The sequence below is a fragment of the Pseudorasbora parva genome, chromosome 21 (assembly GCF_024679245.1).
Source record: "Pseudorasbora parva isolate DD20220531a chromosome 21, ASM2467924v1, whole genome shotgun sequence".
Lineage (NCBI taxonomy): Eukaryota > Metazoa > Chordata > Actinopteri > Cypriniformes > Gobionidae > Pseudorasbora > Pseudorasbora parva.
The window spans coordinates 19717637-19737111 of NC_090192.1; the positions used below are offsets into that span (position 1 = coordinate 19717637).

Here is a 19475-nt window from a genome sequence, read left to right on the forward strand (position 1 = left end):
GTTTACTCATAATAAAAGCTACTGATCCAATCCAATCCTTTATTTAGTTTATAATAATGCGGGTTCTTCCTGTAGATATATCTAACATGCTTCTAAATGACATAATAAGTGATAGACGTTTTTTATAACCCTCAGATCCTTGACGTTTAATTTCTAATTATATATCTGTAGTAGATAACGGGACATTCCCGTTATCGTTGACTGGAATGATTTAGGGGTGTAACATTATTGTGAGCAATAAAAAAAAATGTCATTTATAAAACGACTCTTTGTGCGACTTGCATCAGCGCAAACATCTGAACACCAACCAATGTAAATGTTACACATAAATGCGAATAAAATTTACGGGCATGCGCAGTAGAGCTCTCCTCGTCACCCCGAGAAGTATTATGGGAACGTTACGTCAGCGGAAATAGATCTAAACATGTGACTGTCAACCGGAGCGCTTGGTGCAGTTCTGTTTATGTTATTCTGCTGTGAAAGCCAGTATGATTGTTTCAAATAAATTTGCTTGAAAAATATTTAAAGAATCTGTTGATAATCTTGGCAATAAAATATTTTAGGCTGTTGCGGTTTTCGAAACCCGATCGGTTTAGCTAACATTTAGCATTTGCGTTTTATTGGAATACAACATGTGTATTTAACGCAGTGTTTTACAATACTTCTTACGTTGCTTCAAATCTTAAGTGTTCATGGCGTCCAAACAGCCATATACATATTCTGACACTGCTGATGAAGCGGTCAGAGCAACTTGTGACGATGCGTCGATATGCAAAAGGTAGCATGCAAACAGTGATTAGAAATAAAACTATTAAACATGATTGTTGCGTGTTTCTAAATGCTGTGATTCTCTCACGACATTCTAGCACAATGTTATTGAAAACCATAATATCACCAAATATTGTACTAAACTAGTGGTTAATGGTACAGACATGATTAATTTTATATAATAATGTATATAGTACTTTATCAAATAATTTCATTATTTAAATTTAAGTCATTAACAGTGCTGTAGTTATACATGTCACGTGCAATTTATAATAACTTTTATTTCATATGACCATATGGTTTTTATTCTGTGTTATAGGTTTGCCACAAGCAAAGGTTACTGGACTGACCTCTACGTCCAGTATTTTGTGAGGCAAATAGGTGAACGTAAAGCACCCGAGATCAACAGAGGTAAGATTGTTTAAATAACTCCACCTGCTGGTCAGTGTTTGCACATGCGTTTAATCCAAATCAATATTTATTATTATTAATATGCTAGGTTATTATGGTCGCGTCAAAGGGGTGAATCTCCTTCTTGATGCTTTTCTCGAGAAGACGCAATGTGACTGCCAGGTGGTGAACCTTGGGGCAGGACTGGATACCACTTTTTGGAGATTAAAGGTTGTTTTTGTAATTCATTTTTAAATTAATTATTTTGAGATGCAATAATAATAGGTATATTATATATATATATGGACACATTAGTATTTGTAATGTTTTTGAAAGAAGTTTCTTCTGCTCATCAAGCCTGCATTTATTTGATCATAAATACAGAAAAAAATGTAATATTGTGATATATTATTACAATTTAAAATAATTGGTTTTCATTTTATTATACTTTATGGGATCATTTATTTCTGTGATGCAAAGCTGAATTTTCAGTATCATTCCTCCAGTCTTCAGTGTCAAATGATCCTTCAGAAATCATTCTAATATGATGATTAATTTTCAAATAGTAATAGTTCATTATTTTCCATAATGTAATGATAAAAATTAAACAATGAATTTTAGATTCATTGCACACCAACTGAAATATTTCAGGTCTTTTATTGTTTTAATACTGATGATTTTGGCATACAGCTCATGAAAACCCAAAATTCTCAAAAAATTAGCATATCATGAAAAGGTTCTCTAAACGAGCTATTAACCTAATCATCTGAATCAACTAATTAACTCTAAACACCTGCAAAAGATTCCTGAGGCTTTTAAAAACTCCCAGCCTGGTTCATTACTCAAAACCGCAATCATGGGTAAGACTGCCGACCTGACTGCTGTCCAGAAGGCCATCATTGACACCCTCAAGCGAGAGGGTAAGACACAGAAAGAAATTTCTGAATGAATAGGCTGTTCCCAGAGTGCTGTATCAAGGCACCTCAGTGGGAAGTCTGTGGGAAGGAAAAAGTGTGGCAAAAAACGCTGCACAACGAGAAGAGGTGACCAGACCCTGAGGAAGATTGTGGAGAAGGACCGATTCCAGACCTTGGGGGACCTGCGGAAGCAGTGGACTGAGTCTGGAGTAGAAACATCCAGAGCCACCGTGCACAGGTGTGTGCAGGAAATGGGCTACAGGTGCCGCATTCCCCAGGTCAAGACACTTTTGAACCAGAAACAGTGGCAGAAGCGCCTGACCTGTGCTACAGCGAAGCAGCACTGGACTGTTGCTCAAATTTTACTTGTCATTCGGAAATCAAGGTGCCAGAGTCTGGAGGAAGACTGGGGAGAAGGAAATGCCAAAATGCCTGAAGTCCAGTGTCAAGTACCCACAGTCAGTGATGGTCTGGGGTGCCATGTCAGCTGCTGGTGTTGGTCCACTGTGTTTTATCAAGGGCAGGGTCAATGCAGCTAGCTATCAGGAGATTTTGGAGCACGTCATGCTTCCATCTGCTGAAAAGCTTTATGGAGATGAAGATTTCGTTTTTCAGCACGACCTGGCACCTGCTCACAGTGCCAAAACCACTGGTAAATGGTTTACTGACCATGGTATTACTGTGCTCAATTGGCCTGCCAACTCTCCTAACCTGAACCACATAGAGAATCTGTGGGAGATTGTGAAGAGAAAGTTGAGAGACGCAAGACCCAACACTCTGGATGAGCTTAAGGCCGCTATCGAAGCATCCTGGGCCTTCATAACACCTCAGCAGTGCCACAGGCTGATCGCCTCCATCACGCCGCATTGAAGCAGTCATTTCTGCAAAAGGATTCCCGACCAAGTATTGAGCGCATAACTGAACATAATCATTTGAAGGTTGATTTTTTTTTTTGTATTAAAAACCTTTTTCTTTTATTGGTCGGATGAAATATGCTAATTTTTTGAGACAGAAATTTTGGGTTTTCATGAGCTGTATGCCAAAATCATCAGTATTAAAACAATAAAAGACCTGAAATATTTCAGTTGGTGTGCAATGAATCTAAAATATATGAAAGTTTAATTTGTATCATTACATTATGGAAAATAATGAACTTTTATCACATATGCTAATTTTTTGAGAAGGACCTGTATATTAGGCAGGCAGCAGAACTATTTCCAACACTCATAATAAATCAGAATATTCAAAGGATTTCTGAAGGATCATGTGACACTGAAGAGAAGACTGGAGTAACAATCCTTAAAATTCGGCTTTGCATCACAGAAAGAAATGATGATTTAAAGTATAATAAATTGAAAACCAAATATTTTAAATTGTAATAATATATCACAATATAAAAAAAAAAATCTGTATTTTTGATCAAATAAATACGGGCGATGAGCAGAAAAAACTTCTTTCAAAAACATTACAAATAGTAATGTGTTCAAACTTTTGGCCTGTACTGTGTGTGTGTATGTATGTGTGTATATATATATATATATATATATATACACAAACACACCGATCAGGCATAACATTATGACCGCTGACTGGTGAAATTAATAGCACTGATTCCCACTGATTAGTGGGTGGGGTATATTAGGCAGCAAGTGAACGTGATTTTGTCCTCAAAGTTGATGTGTTAGATGCAGGACAATTTGATAAGCGTAAGGATTTGAGTGAGTTTGACAAGGGCCAAATTGTGATGGCTAGATGACTGGGCCAGAGCGTCTCTAAAACCAGCTCTTGTGGGATGTTCCCGGTCTGCAGTGGTCAGTATCTATCAAAAGTGGTCCAATGAAGGAACAGTGATGAACTAGCTACAGGGTCATGGGAGGCCAAGGCTCAATGATGCACATTGAGGGCGAAGACTGGCCCTTGTGGTCTGATCAAACAGAAAAGCTACTGTATCTCAAATTGCTCAAGAAGTTAAAGGGTTAGTTCACCCAAAAAATTAAATTAGCCCATGATCTATTCATCATATAACTGCTTCACACTGGTTAACAAAAGGCCTTCTGAAGCGAAGTGATGTGTTTGTGTAAGAAAAATAGCTATATTTAAAACTTTATAAAGTAAATTAAATAGCTTCCACCAGACTGCCTTCCATATTCAACTTACATAAAAAGTGTAGTGCCTCTCACAGTTCAAAATGCTCACGCTGCACTGCAAAACAAGTTTTTTTCCAGATCTGGCAGAAGCTAGATATTTTATTTTATAAAGATTTAAATATGGATTTTTTTCTTACATAAACACATCGCTTCGCTTTAAAAGGCCTTTATTAACCCCCCGGAGCCTTGTGGAGCAGTTATATGATGGATAGATGTACTTTTATGAACTTCAAATACAGAGCAACAATTCACTGCCATTATAAAGCTTTGAAGAGCCAGGACAATTTTAATATAACTCTGATTTTATTTCGCCTGAAAGAAGAATATACACCTAGGATGACTTGAGGGTGAGGGTAAATCAGGGCTAATTTTTGTTTTTGGGTGAACTAATCCTTTAATGCTGGTTCTGATAGAAAGGTGTCAGAATACATAGTTCTTGGAAGTTTGTTGTGTATGGGGGACCAACACAGGTGGTCATAATGTTATGCCTGGTCAGTGTGTGTGTGTGTGTGTGTGTGTATATATATATATATATATGGCATAATATATATCCTTAAACAGACTCATAAAATAATTTATACTTGATAAGCAAAAAAAAAAATGTATTTATTTTTTATGTGTATTTTTCTTAATTCTTAGGATGAAAACATTATGCCAAAAAAGTTCTTTGAAGTTGACTTCCCAACGATTGTTGGCAGAAAAATACACCACATCAAGTAAGGTGTTGTTAATTTTATAATATTATTATTGTTATTCTTCAATCACTTTCTTTTTGACATTAACAGGAATGATTTTGTATGCTTAGCATGTTCTTTTAGTCATATTCCTGTAGAGGGAGGCAGTGTCTCAAGTGAGAAGTGTAGGGACGCTCTGTCTAGCTATGTCCACCCTTCAAAGCAATGGTTAGATTGTATATCTGTCATCTTTTTGTAATTAAATTTAACGGTCCTTTGGTGCTTTTGTATCATATTAAAGTATCCCACCGGAATTATTACTGTTCAATACCATGCATATGGTATTATTATTATTAATTATTATTATTCATGTGCGGAGGATGTTTTGTCACCTTATTTTACTCATAAATTGAAAACCCCCATTAGGAAATCTCGAAGGAACCACCAGCGAAGTCTCAGCGAAGTCTAGTCTTCCGGTTTCTGACGTTGTTCTTTATCTGGGGGCTGCAACCTGGGGTTTTAAAATTGGTTTGACTGATATTCAAAATCTGATTGTGTACAATGAGCAGATTGTTATGCAAACAAAAAAAAACTATTCAGGGTGATACTGCAAAATTATCCTGCTTATTATGTGAGTAGCTACATAAGTAAATAATGTATTTAATACATAATAATAAATAAATGTGACACACTGCCCAAGTCGCTGTTTGGATTTAAATTGGAATTGAGTCAGTGATTGGATCATTGTTGCAGTGATTTTTGTGTTTCTAGCATGTTATGTTTGGAAACAGTTCTTCTAACTCTAATTGTTGGAGCCTGTAGCTTTTCATTTCTTAAAGGACAACTCCGGTGAATTTTTATCTTGATCGTTATATCTTTGTGAGTACAGTCTATAGAAAAAAAAACGAACCGGATTGGGGCTTGCAACGCAGAGTTATTACAGTTAATACAGTTAATATAAATAATAATAATACAACATTAACTGTAATAACTTTACATTAACGTACATTAACGTACAATACATGTACATTAACGTACAATAACTCTGGGCATTAACTGGGCATTAACTTAACTTGCAAGCAACCAATCCGCTTAGTTTTTTTTCTATAGACTGTACTCACAAACATATAACGATCAAGATAAACTTAAAAATTCGCCGGAGTTGTCCTTTAAACAACCATGTAGGAAGACACATCATGGCCATATTCCAGGATGAAAATATCAAGAGTCATCAGGCTCAAACTGTGAAAGAATCCTTGGGAGGGAGCACGAAGGATCATTTTCACACATGAACTGGCACCGCTGAGTCCAGACCTTAAATTCATAGAAAGTCTTTGGGATGTGCTGGAGGAGGCTTGACAGAGTGCTGGACTCTTGCATTGTCAATACATGATCTGGACCAAAAATGTGCACCTCTTGATGAAAATAAATGCTGTGATGTTTCCATCAAGAGGTGCATCAGTTTTTGACCAGATCATGTATTGACAATGCAAGAGTCCAGCACTGAGGTGCACATTTTTGGTCCAGATCATGTATTGACAATGCAAGAGTCCAGCACTCTGTCAAGCCTCCTCCAGCACATCCCAAAGACTTTCTATGAATTTAAGGTCTGGACTCAGCGGTGCCAATTCATGTGTGAAAATGATCCTTCGTGCTCCCTCCCAAGCATTCTTTCACAGTTTGAGCCTGATATGGAATATGGCCATGATGTGTCTTGGAGTGTGTAGCTTTTAATTTCGTAAACAACCATCAGTTAGGGTTGGAAGAACTGTTGCCAAACATATAACATCCTAAAACATAAAAATCACTGCAATAATGATCCAATCATTGACTCTTAGGCCGTGTGTCCACCAAAGCGTTTTTTTTACACTGCTGGCTGGCGTTTTTCAATTGTTTTCAATGAGAGCGCTGCGTTTTTAGAACGCCTGGAGCGAATGTTCAACTTTGAGTAAAATGCAGCGGCCATTACTGTCACTCTTCACTCAGCCGTCCAATCACAGTGGAGGAGGGGCGGGACAAACACAACACAGACCAACTGTCACATTGTGTCATCATCAGATGAAAACAAGCAATAATAACGGAACAAAATTATTTAAAACAAAAGCCAGAGCAAATACTTTACATTGGATCTGCAGTTTTATATAGAATCAATACAGAAACAAACTATCTGTGAAATTAGTAAGAGTTCCGTGGATTTTCCGTATCATAACAAGCAGAGTCTCAACTGAAGAAAAGAAACGCTGCCTGCCAAAACGCTCTCAAGCGCTCACAACGAGGCATTTTCAGCAGAGCGCCTAGCATTTTCAGCTGGCTAAAAACGCTTTGGTGGACACACGGCCTTAAGCATTTGCCAGTTTAAATTCAAACAGTGACTTTTTTCTTTTGGCCGTGCAATGTATATTATTACTACAAGATGACTCGCAGTAGGTTAAGCGTGTCTGTTATAAGTTGTTTTTTTAATTGATGGAACAACAGACTGCTAGATGGCACAATTGCAGGAGCCATGTAAAAATATAAATGAATGATGCATGGTTCTGCACTAAGCATGGACAAGTTTGTGAAAGGATTGCCAGTTCCAGGTAAACGTAACAGCATATCCTAACAAGACGTGACGCTGCAACACACAATGAAAGAAATGGATCTATTGTTCTGTGAAGTCGCGGCTGGAACATGGGATTAATTTCGCACAGCTGCAATAGCCAATGGAGTGCAAGCGTGCATGCGAGGGGAGGGGCCAACCGCTATATAGCTCGACAGTAGCCTGGCTCCGCCCTCCTATGTACTTCAGCTCAATTTTCATTTTCCTTCAGTACTCTGTCTGGGATTGCGGTATATTCTCTGGTTTTCTCCAGTCATATCTGAACCGGTCCAATCAGCGAACAGAGAGAGTGGCTGAGAACGATGACGTTGATGTTGTGCGCAAGTTTGAGATTACATGATCAAACATTAGCGATTGGTTATGGCAGATCCAGAGCGGCTCTTGGCAGATCCAATAGTTTTAAACTTCAACAGAGTACCCGCCTTGAAGGAAGTTAACACTTGTCAATGGAGAGTGGCCAGACTCTCTGTACAAATGAAATGTACATGAATCTGGTAGAACCAGGCTAGCTCGGCAGTGATTTTCCCTCAGAATCTTTCTCCTTTGCTTCGAAGCCTACTTCACCGCCGACCTTCGCACCTGAGCGGATGATTCAGAAGAAGCGATCCCCTCCTGTGATCAGGCGAGAAGACAAGATATCGCTGTAAGGAATGTGCAGTGTGTGTGATGAGCCCATCCGAGCTGCACACACACCATGTGCAAGCTGTGCTTGGGCCGTGCCTATTCCGAAGTGGCACTGGGGGAGTCTGGTCGTCATTTCTGCAAAGATCTTCCAATCAAGACTCTTTGTGCAAGGTTTGCTGTTGTCCTCAACAGCGGCCCTCCTGCTGTCACGCCTTCCCCTTCCCGCCAATGTGGAGAGTTCACTTGGAACGCTCCCTCAATGAGTTGATGCCTGCCAAGTGGCCTTGTCCTCAACGTTTCCAGAACCCCCCGGTGCTGATGCCAGTCTTTGCCCATCTCCAGAAGCACGGTACCTGGTCTCTTTTGGTTATGGAGAGGACAACAGTCCTGGAGCACCCGTCAAGAAAGTGGATGGTGCTTATCTGCACATGGGGCCACCAGCTGGACGCCCCTCAGAGACAAGCACCATTTTTCCCTGAAGAGGAGATGAGGAGATCGCATGGGCTTGGTGCTCCCTTCATTCAGCCTGAGCCCACGCCCAGGAAACCCACCTCCTCTCCATGGTTGAGAGGGAGGAAAAGTGGGATTATGCGCAGTTGCCTACCTTAGTGGAGGCCCATCGTAGCTCATCTGTGTCCATCCTGTGGGATCACTTCTGTCAAAGCCATGTCGGACTACTATATGGCAGCCGGACACGCAGCATCTGCCCTCCAAACAATGGCCTTTCTTCAAGTGTTCCAGACCAGGCTCCTGCCGTCCCTGGACCCAAGGAGTGTCTTGAGGTGCTACAGCGACACCTCTGGCTCACATTCACTGACATGCTTGACTCGGATAAATCATCACTGCCCGACAATGCCCCGGTGAGTCCCCGGGGTCTCTTTGGCGATTCTGTGGGAAGCTCAGAAGCAGTCCAAAATAATTACCTACTTCCTGCCGAAGTGGGCTGATGGTCCCCCTCAGGTACAATCCAGATCATCATCCGTTGGACCATGTACACTCCCATTGTACATCAATGCGCAAACATGACAAAAGCATCTACACTGTCTACACTGGATGTGGTGCGATGCAATGTGACAAATTCCTGACAGATGCACCATTCTATTTCTGTGAAGACAGCCTCATTAAGCTGTTGATGCATGGCACAACCGGTGGTGCTTCGGGTGTAGACATGCTTTTAAGACAAGAAAATATGATGAGGCATATCTCACCCTCAGATTCACCAGGACAACTGTAGGTAGTGAAACTATTGTGGGCCTCAAAATATTTGCTTATAAGAGTCTTTATGTGGGTGCATTTAGGTGGGTGGGGCTTGAAAATATTCCTGTACAGAAAGGGGCCCGGCAGAAAAAAAGTTTGGAAACCACGGCAATTTTTCACAGAGCCAACCGCATTCATAGTGTACAATGGCAGGTTTATTAAAAAACTAGACTAGGAAACAAGATCAGAGGTGAAATGGAAAGGAGAGGAAAAAAATGTATGTCTGTGTAAAGTGCCTTGGTTTAAGTGTGTGTGTGTGTGTGTGTGTGTGTGTGTGTGTGTGTGTGTGTGTGTGTGTGTGTGTGTGTGTGTGTGTGTGTGTGTGTGTGTGTGTGTGTGTGTGTGTGTGTGTGTGTGTTTGTTAGTGACTTATAGAATATAAATGCACAAGCTGTGTACAGAGGGATTTACGTAATACAATACAATCCCGACCCTCATTGCATTAGATAACAGAATACCAAAGTGTCATCTGCAAACAAATGATACTCAACCTTTTCTCACAACCTTTTTTTTTTTTTTTTGCAGTTGCCTGTAATGTACTGGTGTTGTATAAAGTCTGTCTCCCTCAAGTTCAAACTAAGTGTCCAAATGTTTTGAGTGATATTTGTATATATTTGAGACTACCAATACAGAAGGATGGTGTTTATGTGTGCAGAACAGTTTTTAGACTTGTTTTTGGACAGTTTTTTCAATCAATCAATCAACTTTATTTATATAGTGCTTGTACAATGACGATTGTTTCAAAGCAGCTTCACAGTGTTAAACAGGACAATTTTTCAAGCTTATATTTTTATGTGGACTTTATGTAAGTTGTTTGATGCTAAAATATGAATGACTTTGAAGATAGCTGATAACTGATAATTATCACTGAGATAAAAGTCCTGTTTTCCATAAAGTAAAATTGAGTAAATGATTAACTATCTATCTATCTATCTATCTATCTATCTATCTATCTATCTATCTATCTATCTATCTATCTATCTATCTATCTATCTATCTATCTATCTATCTATCTATCTATCTATCTATCTATCTATCTATCTATCTATCTATCTATCCATCAATCCATCCATCCATCCATCCATCCATCCATCCATCCATCCATCCATCCATCCATCCATCCATCCATCCCTATCATCTATCTATCTATCTATCTATCTATCTATCTATCTATCTATCTATCTATCTATCATCTGTCTGTCTGTCTGTCTGTCTGTCTGTCTCCGTCTCTGTCTGTCTGTACTTCACAGGACAAAACCTCCACTATCCAAACCTTTGATTGAGACCCACTCCACTGATTCACTCCTTCTGGGTATTTACATCGAATTATGATTTATTGCATTTTACTTCACTGTTGTGTAGTGATCTTTTTAACTGTAACCTCTCACCTGTTCAACTTTGTCTTTTTAACAGATGGTCATAGCCTGGACTCGGACAGATATTGTATTATCAGCGCTGATCTAAGAGACCTCCCAACTTTAGAGGACAAACTAAAAAAGTTCCAGATAAACCCAGAGTACGTACTGTAACTTAACAACCTTTGGCTGAGTTAAAAATAAACACACAATTTTTTCAGTCTTTCTACTACACCGCATATGTCTTATCAACATTCGGATTATGTAGTAATGGCAGTTACAACATCAGGATGAGCCTCTCTTATCTTTATTGTGATGCACAGATGTGTCTTTCTGAAAGGTTCACACATTTAATTATTTTCCTCTATCACACGTGAGTTGTATAATGTTGCAGCTAAAATGAATGGTTGGTGGAACAATGTGTATCAAGACAATAGGATTTTGAGATATAATTTGACTTGCTAGAAAGTCAACCTCATGATTGTGTGCATCCTACATAGGGTTGATCCATCCTGTTTGGCCTCCCAGTAGAATTTGCACGCATCTGTTGTTTTGTTTTCGTGCATCTCTGTTGATGCCCCTGACGACAATAGTACACTTGGGAGCATTTAGAGTTTCCTTAGATGCGTCAAAAAGTACACATTTTCTTTGATGTGAACCAATGAGACCCGAAGGAAGCTACCGTTCTAGAAGGTGTATGACATCAATGGCATCATTTTCAAGGTCTCCTACCTTGAGTTTTTTTTTGTTTTTTTGTAACTTCCTGTTCAGTCCACCCTAACGTGGCGTCTTGCCGTTTACCAGCTTGCCTGCAAATCCCATCAGTGTCTCACTTGCTAAATGAAAAAAAAAAAAAACAAAGTCTGGAAAATCTATTGTCATCACACGTGAACCACTCTTCCAAAAATGTGATTTCCTGCTTTGTACTTCGAGATATTACCTTAATGATTCGGATTCCCGGAAAAAACTTCTTAATGCATGAACTGATTAAATTGTGATGTTCTTAATAGAAAAAAAATGTTGCAGGACATTTTATTTGGTAACATTTAACAATACGATTCAATTTATTGGCATTAGTTAACACATTGCTCTACAATTCAAAAGTTTGGGGTCTGTAAGATTCGGACGGCAGATTTTAGTCAAAAATACAGCAAAAACAGTAATATTGTGAAATATTGTAATTTAAAAGGAACTGTTTTTTATTTTAATACATTTTAAAATGTAATGTATTCCTGTGATGGCAAAGCTGATATTTCAGCATCATTACGCCAGTCTTCAGTGTCACATGGTCCTTCAGAAATCATTCTAATATGCTGATGAAGAAGAAGAAATATCTCTTATTGAAAACAGTTGTTTTGCCTAATATATTTTTGCAAACTGTGATACTTTCCCAGAGGAGAACTGGCACCCCGACTGAGCCTGGTTTCTCCCAAGGTTTATTTTTCTCCATTTTTTCTTGATGGAGTTTTGGTTCCTTGCCACTGTCGCCTTTGACTTGGCTTGCTCAGTTGGGGAAACAAAAAAGAGTTATTTAACTAAATATCCAAATAAAATAAATTGATTAGGTCTTAATTAATTGTATAAGCTATACTACTGATCTGCCAACATTTTCGCTATATGATCAATTAAAATATGATAACATCACTGTTTTCTCCAGAACGACTGTGCAACCAAATCAAATTTTGTTGCAATATTGTCCTGTTTGACACTGTGAAGCTGCTTTGAAACAATTGGCATTGTAAAAGCGCTATATAAATAAAGTTGCCTTGAATTGACAGGATTCTTTGAATAGAAAGTTCAAAAACAGTATTTTTTTTGTAAAATAGGTAAAACATTATAAGTGCTTCATAAACAGAAAGCTGAGTCCTATAAGGCACAATGCATATCTTGGCTGCCACATTATCAAGTGCTGATGAAGGCCATCTCAGTTTGGAAGGCAGCAATCGTTTCAAAAATATTTTCTTTAGAGATGGAGGCATAGATGTTATCTTTTGTTTTGGTGTAAATTAATCGCTTAACACTAAACTGCCAATGATGTAAGCTACTGGGAGACCACTGACAGCTGTCATTCACTGCATTGCATTACTAGAAAGCTAGTTAATACAAAGTATTTTTCCAAAATTAAGTTGTAAGTATGTTTGGGCTGTAACCTTGAGGGTGGGGATGTATGACTTAGCCTTGCCCATTTACTAGACCGTCTCATTCTAGCGTTTAATGCTGAGGAGGACACTAGCCTACAAGCCTCTACAGGACTGGACTAGAAAGAACACAGCTTAACTACTGCCTCAACTTTGTCCATTTTTAATTTTAGTCTACTCTTAAAACATATTACTTCGCTGATGCATTTTATATTCCGTGACTTGCTATGCAATAATCGTTTATTTTAATGCACTTTATCTATTACATTGTGTGTTTGTTGATTGTCTTGTTGTTGTGGTCTTGTTGACTGTTGTGTACTCTGTGCAGCACTTTGGTAGACTTCGGTTGTTTTAAATGTGCTATATAAATAAACTTTGTATTGTATTGTATTAACTAGAATGCAGCTTTCCATTTGAGAAGCACCCTAGAAACATCTTTACTGTCACTTTTGATCAATTTAACGCATCTTTGCTGAATAAAAGTATTACTTTATACTGTTCATTTATAAATGTACTGTTTAATAATCCATGAATGCTAATTAAGACAACGTAAAAGCATCAGTATGTAGACTAACATTAATAAATCCTGTAAAGTACTGTTGTTCATTATAGTTTATGGTAATTCTTTAAGGGTATTAAATTGTAAAATACTACCCATAATTCAGTTACATTTAGCCTCTATTTAGAGGAAGCTTAATCATAGGATGGGTGTTGTAAAGAAACACTTCCTCACTATTGAAGGATTTTGCTTAATAACAGTATCCCTGCTTCTTTTCACCCAGGTTGCCTACTCTTTTTCTGTCTGAATGTGTACTGGTGTACATGACCCCTGAGCAGTCCTCCAAACTGGTGCACTGGGTTGCAGACACCTTTCATACAGCCATGTTTATTAATTATGAACAGGTGAGATATGATGATGTACTGCATCATTATTACAATCCTCATGTTTGGATTTTTTAAAATTCTAAATGTTCAGAACATTTGATCTTGGTAGAACAGGGTCTTTAAAAGTCTTAATTCACTCTAACACAAATTAAGGCCTTAAAAAGGTCTTAGAGCAGACAAAGTCATGGCATTAAAGGATGCATGCTTTACCAAAAAACAAAAAAATTAATGTCATCTTTAGTATTTTTGTTTTTGTTTTCTAGTAAAAATATCTAAGCATCTTCAAATCAAGATACACTTATTTGAGAAGCAAGTGTGAAATTAAGTCTTGAAAAATTTAACAAAATGAATTGAGTTTCACTTTATTTTGATCAATTTCACAGAAAGCAAGACTTTATATATTGTCATTTTTTAGCTCCAAAATGGATCTTGAGTTTTGAATCTTTAGGCATTTGCACCAGAAAACAACAGTTAGAGAAGAAAGAACAGTTAAAGATATTTCCATAAACTAGTGTTTGAGAGCAGAGGCATTCCAGCTACTTTTGGATATCTGTTAGATGATGTATTTCCAAACTTTAATGTGTTGCCTATACATTTACATTTAGAGAATACATAGACATATTGTATTTATTCCTTTAAGTTTCTTTATGTGATCTTAACTCTTAAATTTACTTTCACAAAACAGATGAGAAAGAATTCTTCACAGAATTTGATGAGAAATGCTTGAATTCATACTGTGATCTCAGATTGCTTTGTTATTTCTGCACATGTGAGAAAAGTTTAGACACGTATCCATACTTTTCCATTTGATCAGTGCTCTCTTTCCCTGGGAATCGAACCCATGGCCTTGTCATTTCTGGCAACATTCTCTACTGTCTGAGCTAGAGAAAAGCATATAAATGTAAAAGCATCATTTATAAAGTTATTGTGAGTTCTTCCTGTCTGTATTTCTAACTGTCCAAATCTTTTTAGGTGAACATGAATGATCGCTTTGGGCACATCATGATTGAGAATCTCCAGAGACGGCAGTGCAATCTAGCTGGGGTGGATCTGTGTCAGTCTTTGGACTCTCAAGTATGATGCTCTTACATTTTAAGACTAGCGTTAACTTTCTAGCTCTTTATTCATAATGTACTACAAAGTTATTGTACAGCAGGAGCTGTCAGATTGTATGGTTGTTGATAGTTCTTCTCCATACAGTAAAACAGTGTCTTGCTATGTACAATCAAAACATTACACTGGGTAGTGCTTGGAATGCAAAGTTGTTTTCCTGCTCAACATACAATGGGTCATCAAGACTCAGGAAAACAGCGCAGTTAAGCTCAGGTCATTGTTTACTGCAGCCAACGCCAACACTTCAGTCGCACAAAAGCAGTATCAGTGCAAGTCTCTCAAGGTTACCACCGCGGCGACTTTCTGTAGACACCTCAGCCTGTCTGCTCAGCATGGCTTGAAATTTGTATTTTGGAATGACAAACGTGTTAGTGCTTTCAGTGTGTGTCAGTGTTATTTTATTTTAATTTAAATAGTATTATTCATATTTTGAATGATTTTAAATTTTTTGTCATTTTATATGGTAACACTTTATTTTAAGGTGACCTACATGTACTTGCTATTGTAATAACAGTAAATTATGCATAGTTAAAAGTAACTGACCTTAAACCAAACCCTAACCCTACATGTAGTAACTATAGTAATTACTATGAATTATGCATAATTACATGCAACTAACCCTAAACTAAACCCTCATCCTAACTCTTACCCTATATTAAGTACATGGAGTTAATTAATATTACTTAGAACTTATTTGAATAAGTACAATGTAACTATGTTACATTAAAATAAGAAAGATAAATAGCCTGTCTTGTTGGCGAGGCTACTTAACACTAACTCCACCCACCAATGTCTGGTTGTCCACACAAGATTAAAAAATATGCGTGCCATTAAACGTCTGCAGTGGCTGTAATGAGTATAGTGTGACCTTTTGCCAAATCCGTCCTTTGCCAAATTCTCCTCTCCTTTTCCCTTCACATATCACATATCAGATTGGAAAGGCATTTGTTTTCAATAAAAATGAAGAAAATGTTTGAGAAGTGGAAATAAAGTGCCTAATGATTTAATAATAATGCTTTTATTGGGTAGGGTTAGTGATAGTTGTAGGCAGGGCATATTGACCCAATAAGGCGGCATCCATTTAATCATTTTAAGGGTAACACTTTACAATAAGGTGTATTATTTAAAGGGTTAGTTCACCCAGAAATTAAATTGATGTCATTCATGACTCACCCTAATGTCTCTTACCTAACGTCCACACCAGTAAGACCTCCGTTCATCTTCGGAACACAGTTTAAGATATTTTATATTTAGTCTGATAGCTTTTCTGTTCCTTCATGAAAGTGAATGCATTGTTTCGGCATCCGGGTTGCCAGATCTGCTCTAGAAAGAGAGTGAAGGGGATACGTGAGGGAGGATTTTTCAGGCGTGACTTTTTACTGTGCAGAGTCGAACTACTCTTAGAAGTGCTATTCCGCCATACATTATAGTTCTCCTTTTTAATCCGCTTAGAAAATCCGTTTTATTTTATGTCACCATACTTCAACTCGGTCGTTCAACTATTCGTGTAACGGTATTTAAATAGTGAAAAACGTTGGAGGTGTTTGGTCGCTTCTAACTTGATCTCTGTTTGGTACCATAGTGAATGAACTGGGCATAGTGGGCTAAGCTAAATGCTATCAGATCGTCACCGTGCGTCAGAGAGATTAAGTGCACGCACTGAGATGAGAGAGGTATGTATCAACTCATTTTAGTTAAAGGAAGTTTAATATGAAAAAGCGGTGAAGTATCGCTTTAAAGCTGCAATCCGTAAGTTTTGCCTCTGTCACCATCTCTGTTTGAAACCTGCAGTTGCAGTTATTTGCGGATTTATCATCTGTAGAATCACACATTCTATGTCTTGGAGTATAACCTAAATAAGATTTTTCATCGGAAATTTCATCTGAACATGTCTGTCACTTTTGGGAACAAAACATTACAATAAATCTCGCAACCAACGGTGATTAAATCTAATGAAAGATCATATAACATAATTTTATTAAATGTACAAACATAAAAAGAAAAAAAAACATCTAGCATAAGCAAAGCATAATCATCGATTCAATAGATATTACAGTGAGAACAGTAATAGTACACTATTCAGACTTGAGGAAGTCCACGAAGGGCTGTCATACAGTTTGGAATTGGCGATGAGATTTGGACTCTTTAAGGAACGTATCCTCTTCAGCTTTATGACCAGAAACAGTTCACACAACCAAAATTTGAAAGATGGAGAGTCTGAGGATTTCCAAAGGTCATACCCATCACTAAAGATCTGAGAGTATGGAACAGTGTTTAATATCTCAGAAGATCAGAGAATTGCAAGACCATGGTCTGGCTTAACCTCCTTTTGAAAACTTTTGGAGAAAAAAATCAGACAAAAATGTTACAATTTGGGACAAAACTAAAACGTGTGATCGTATAACATCAAACCATGAAAATTATTATTATTGTTATACTTTGTTCTGAAACAGTAACAGCATCAGCATTCCGTGGCTACGTGTATTTAGTGTGTGTTAGTGTTACTTGTAGATTTGAATTTCTGTACAGTCTAATCTTTTGCTTTTGACTACCGATGAATCTCTAGCCTGACGTGGTCATACTCAATTAATACGAACCGCCCGACCTAAAAATGTTGTGGGCGGGGCTAAGTTCGTCTGGCATCCAGGCTAGTGAATCTCCAGTTGTCACTAAATATTTTCATTTCAACAATATGTGGAATTATAACACATATTTATAAGCTTACCTGTTGTGAATGGAGCTAAGATCAGGAGATAGTTTTAAACACTGGCTTGTTGTATACTTGCTCAAAAATTTATTTTGGATCATTTTTATTCTAAAAAAAAGTTTTGGACTGCAGGTTTAAATAGCATCTATTGCTAAAAAAAAAAGTAAATAGCTGAGTGTAAATAGCCGCTGCCTTGAAATAAAGTGTAACCTTTTATTGTATTCATTTTTTGCTTTTTATTGGCTGTACTTTTTAGTTGTTTTAGTACTTAGTACAAATGTTGCTTTGGCAAATAGCTGATTTTTTTAGGTTTTGTTTTCAGTGCTTGAAGTTAAATTAAACAACAAATGTTGGCTGAATTTTATTTTATATTTTATTTTCAGTTATTTTACTACAAGTTAAGCTAACAACATATGTTGTCTTGGCAATTAGCTGATTTTTTTAAATATATTTATATATATTTGATTTGATTTGGTTTGATTTGATTTGACATTACCTACCATAGTTTAAGTAACAACGCGTGTTTCCACAGAAAGAACGCTTTCTGTCGGCAGGCTGGGAAAGTGTAAACGCGCTGGACATGATGACGGTCTACAGCATGCTTCCTCAGGAAGATGTAGCTAGGTACACAAGCCAACACTAATGTAGAGTTGTAATCAAGAGTATATTTATAACTGAACAACCTGTGCCAGGAAAGCTTGAGATCGGAATCTCTACAATGACTTTCTTTTGTTTTACAATCACAGAATTGAACGCCTGGAGTTTTTAGACGAAAGGGAACTTCTCCAACAGCTTCTACAACACTACTGCATCTGCTGGGCCATAAAAGATAAGCTCAGTTTAGGTGAGGCTTCCATTTTACCCAATTAACGTCATTCTAGAGTTTCACGGACAGTTTGACGTCACTTGTAACTAATAGCGGACTTCTCTTTTCAGGCCTCTCACAAATCGGGTTTTAAACGTCAATGGGGACCTGGTTGTAAAAGTTTAATTTGAAACAACATGACCAAGAGTCAGAGGACAGGAAACGGAAGTCATTTATATCTTTATTTCCATTTTTGACCCCCAATAAAAATGGAGACTACTGGCATCAGCGTCTTTTCTTTTGTTTCGCTCGTCTCCTTCTGTCTCATGTGACAGTGTCTTCTGAAGTGAAGTGCCATTTTCATGTAGGCTATAGCCATTATTAAACCAGTGTGAAACATTCATAAGACCACACAAACTCATATGTAATAAAGTTATTTTGTTGGCTGTGTGGATGTTAGTGGGCTTCTGTATGAATGTTCATGAACAGTGATGATGAATAAAGAAAATTAAGAGTATAAAGTGAACTATAAGTGCATGATTTATTGTTGCACTTTAGGAAACCTTTGATTTTAAACTGTTCTACACGTCCACATTGTGTAAAATTATTGGATTATTAAAATCCTAGGCATGGTAATATATTTGTTACAACACACACATTTTCGTTAAAAAAGTTATGAAATGGCTTGACATTAAATAGAGAACACAAATAAATAAAAAAGTAATATATTATAAATGTATGTTAATAACATATTTAAACTATATGCTTGTTGTAGTTGCAATATTTAAAAAGAATATCAACTAATATAGAAATGTCATAAAGAAATTATATTTTACATATTAATATTTGATATTAATATCTGATTACTATGCAAAATAATATATTTTTTAATTATTTGAAAAATAAAATGAAATTTTAATTTACAGTAATAAATGTATTTTTATATTTGATTAAAATGTAGTTATAAACTAAATTAAACTTATGGGTATAGACAGATATATAATAAGCACATCATTTTTCTCAATAAGCTCATAAGATGTACATTTTTAACATGGCATGGCTTTTTTCAGACTTAAGACTTTCTTAAGACTTATCT

General features: G+C 37.2%; 1 protein-coding gene across 2 annotated transcripts; it reads left to right on the forward strand.

The window, feature by feature from the left end:
• Nucleotides 1-405: 405 nt before the first annotated feature.
• lcmt1 (leucine carboxyl methyltransferase 1) lies at nucleotides 406-18672 on the forward strand. Of its 2 annotated transcripts, none has more exons than XM_067429922.1 (11): nucleotides 406-778; nucleotides 1088-1179; nucleotides 1268-1389; nucleotides 4862-4938; nucleotides 10627-10688; nucleotides 10790-10892; nucleotides 13652-13772; nucleotides 14727-14828; nucleotides 18107-18198; nucleotides 18321-18418; nucleotides 18511-18672. In XM_067429922.1, the coding sequence occupies exons 1-11, from the start codon at nucleotides 693-695 to the stop codon at nucleotides 18531-18533; spliced, it is 978 nt and encodes a 325-aa protein (XP_067286023.1). In that variant the 5' UTR covers nucleotides 406-692; the 3' UTR covers nucleotides 18534-18672. The 2 variants fall into 2 exon arrangements, with proteins under 2 accessions (XP_067286023.1, XP_067286024.1); XM_067429923.1 differs by having other exon boundaries at nucleotides 427-486.
• The last annotated feature ends 803 nt before the right edge of the window (nucleotides 18673-19475 follow it).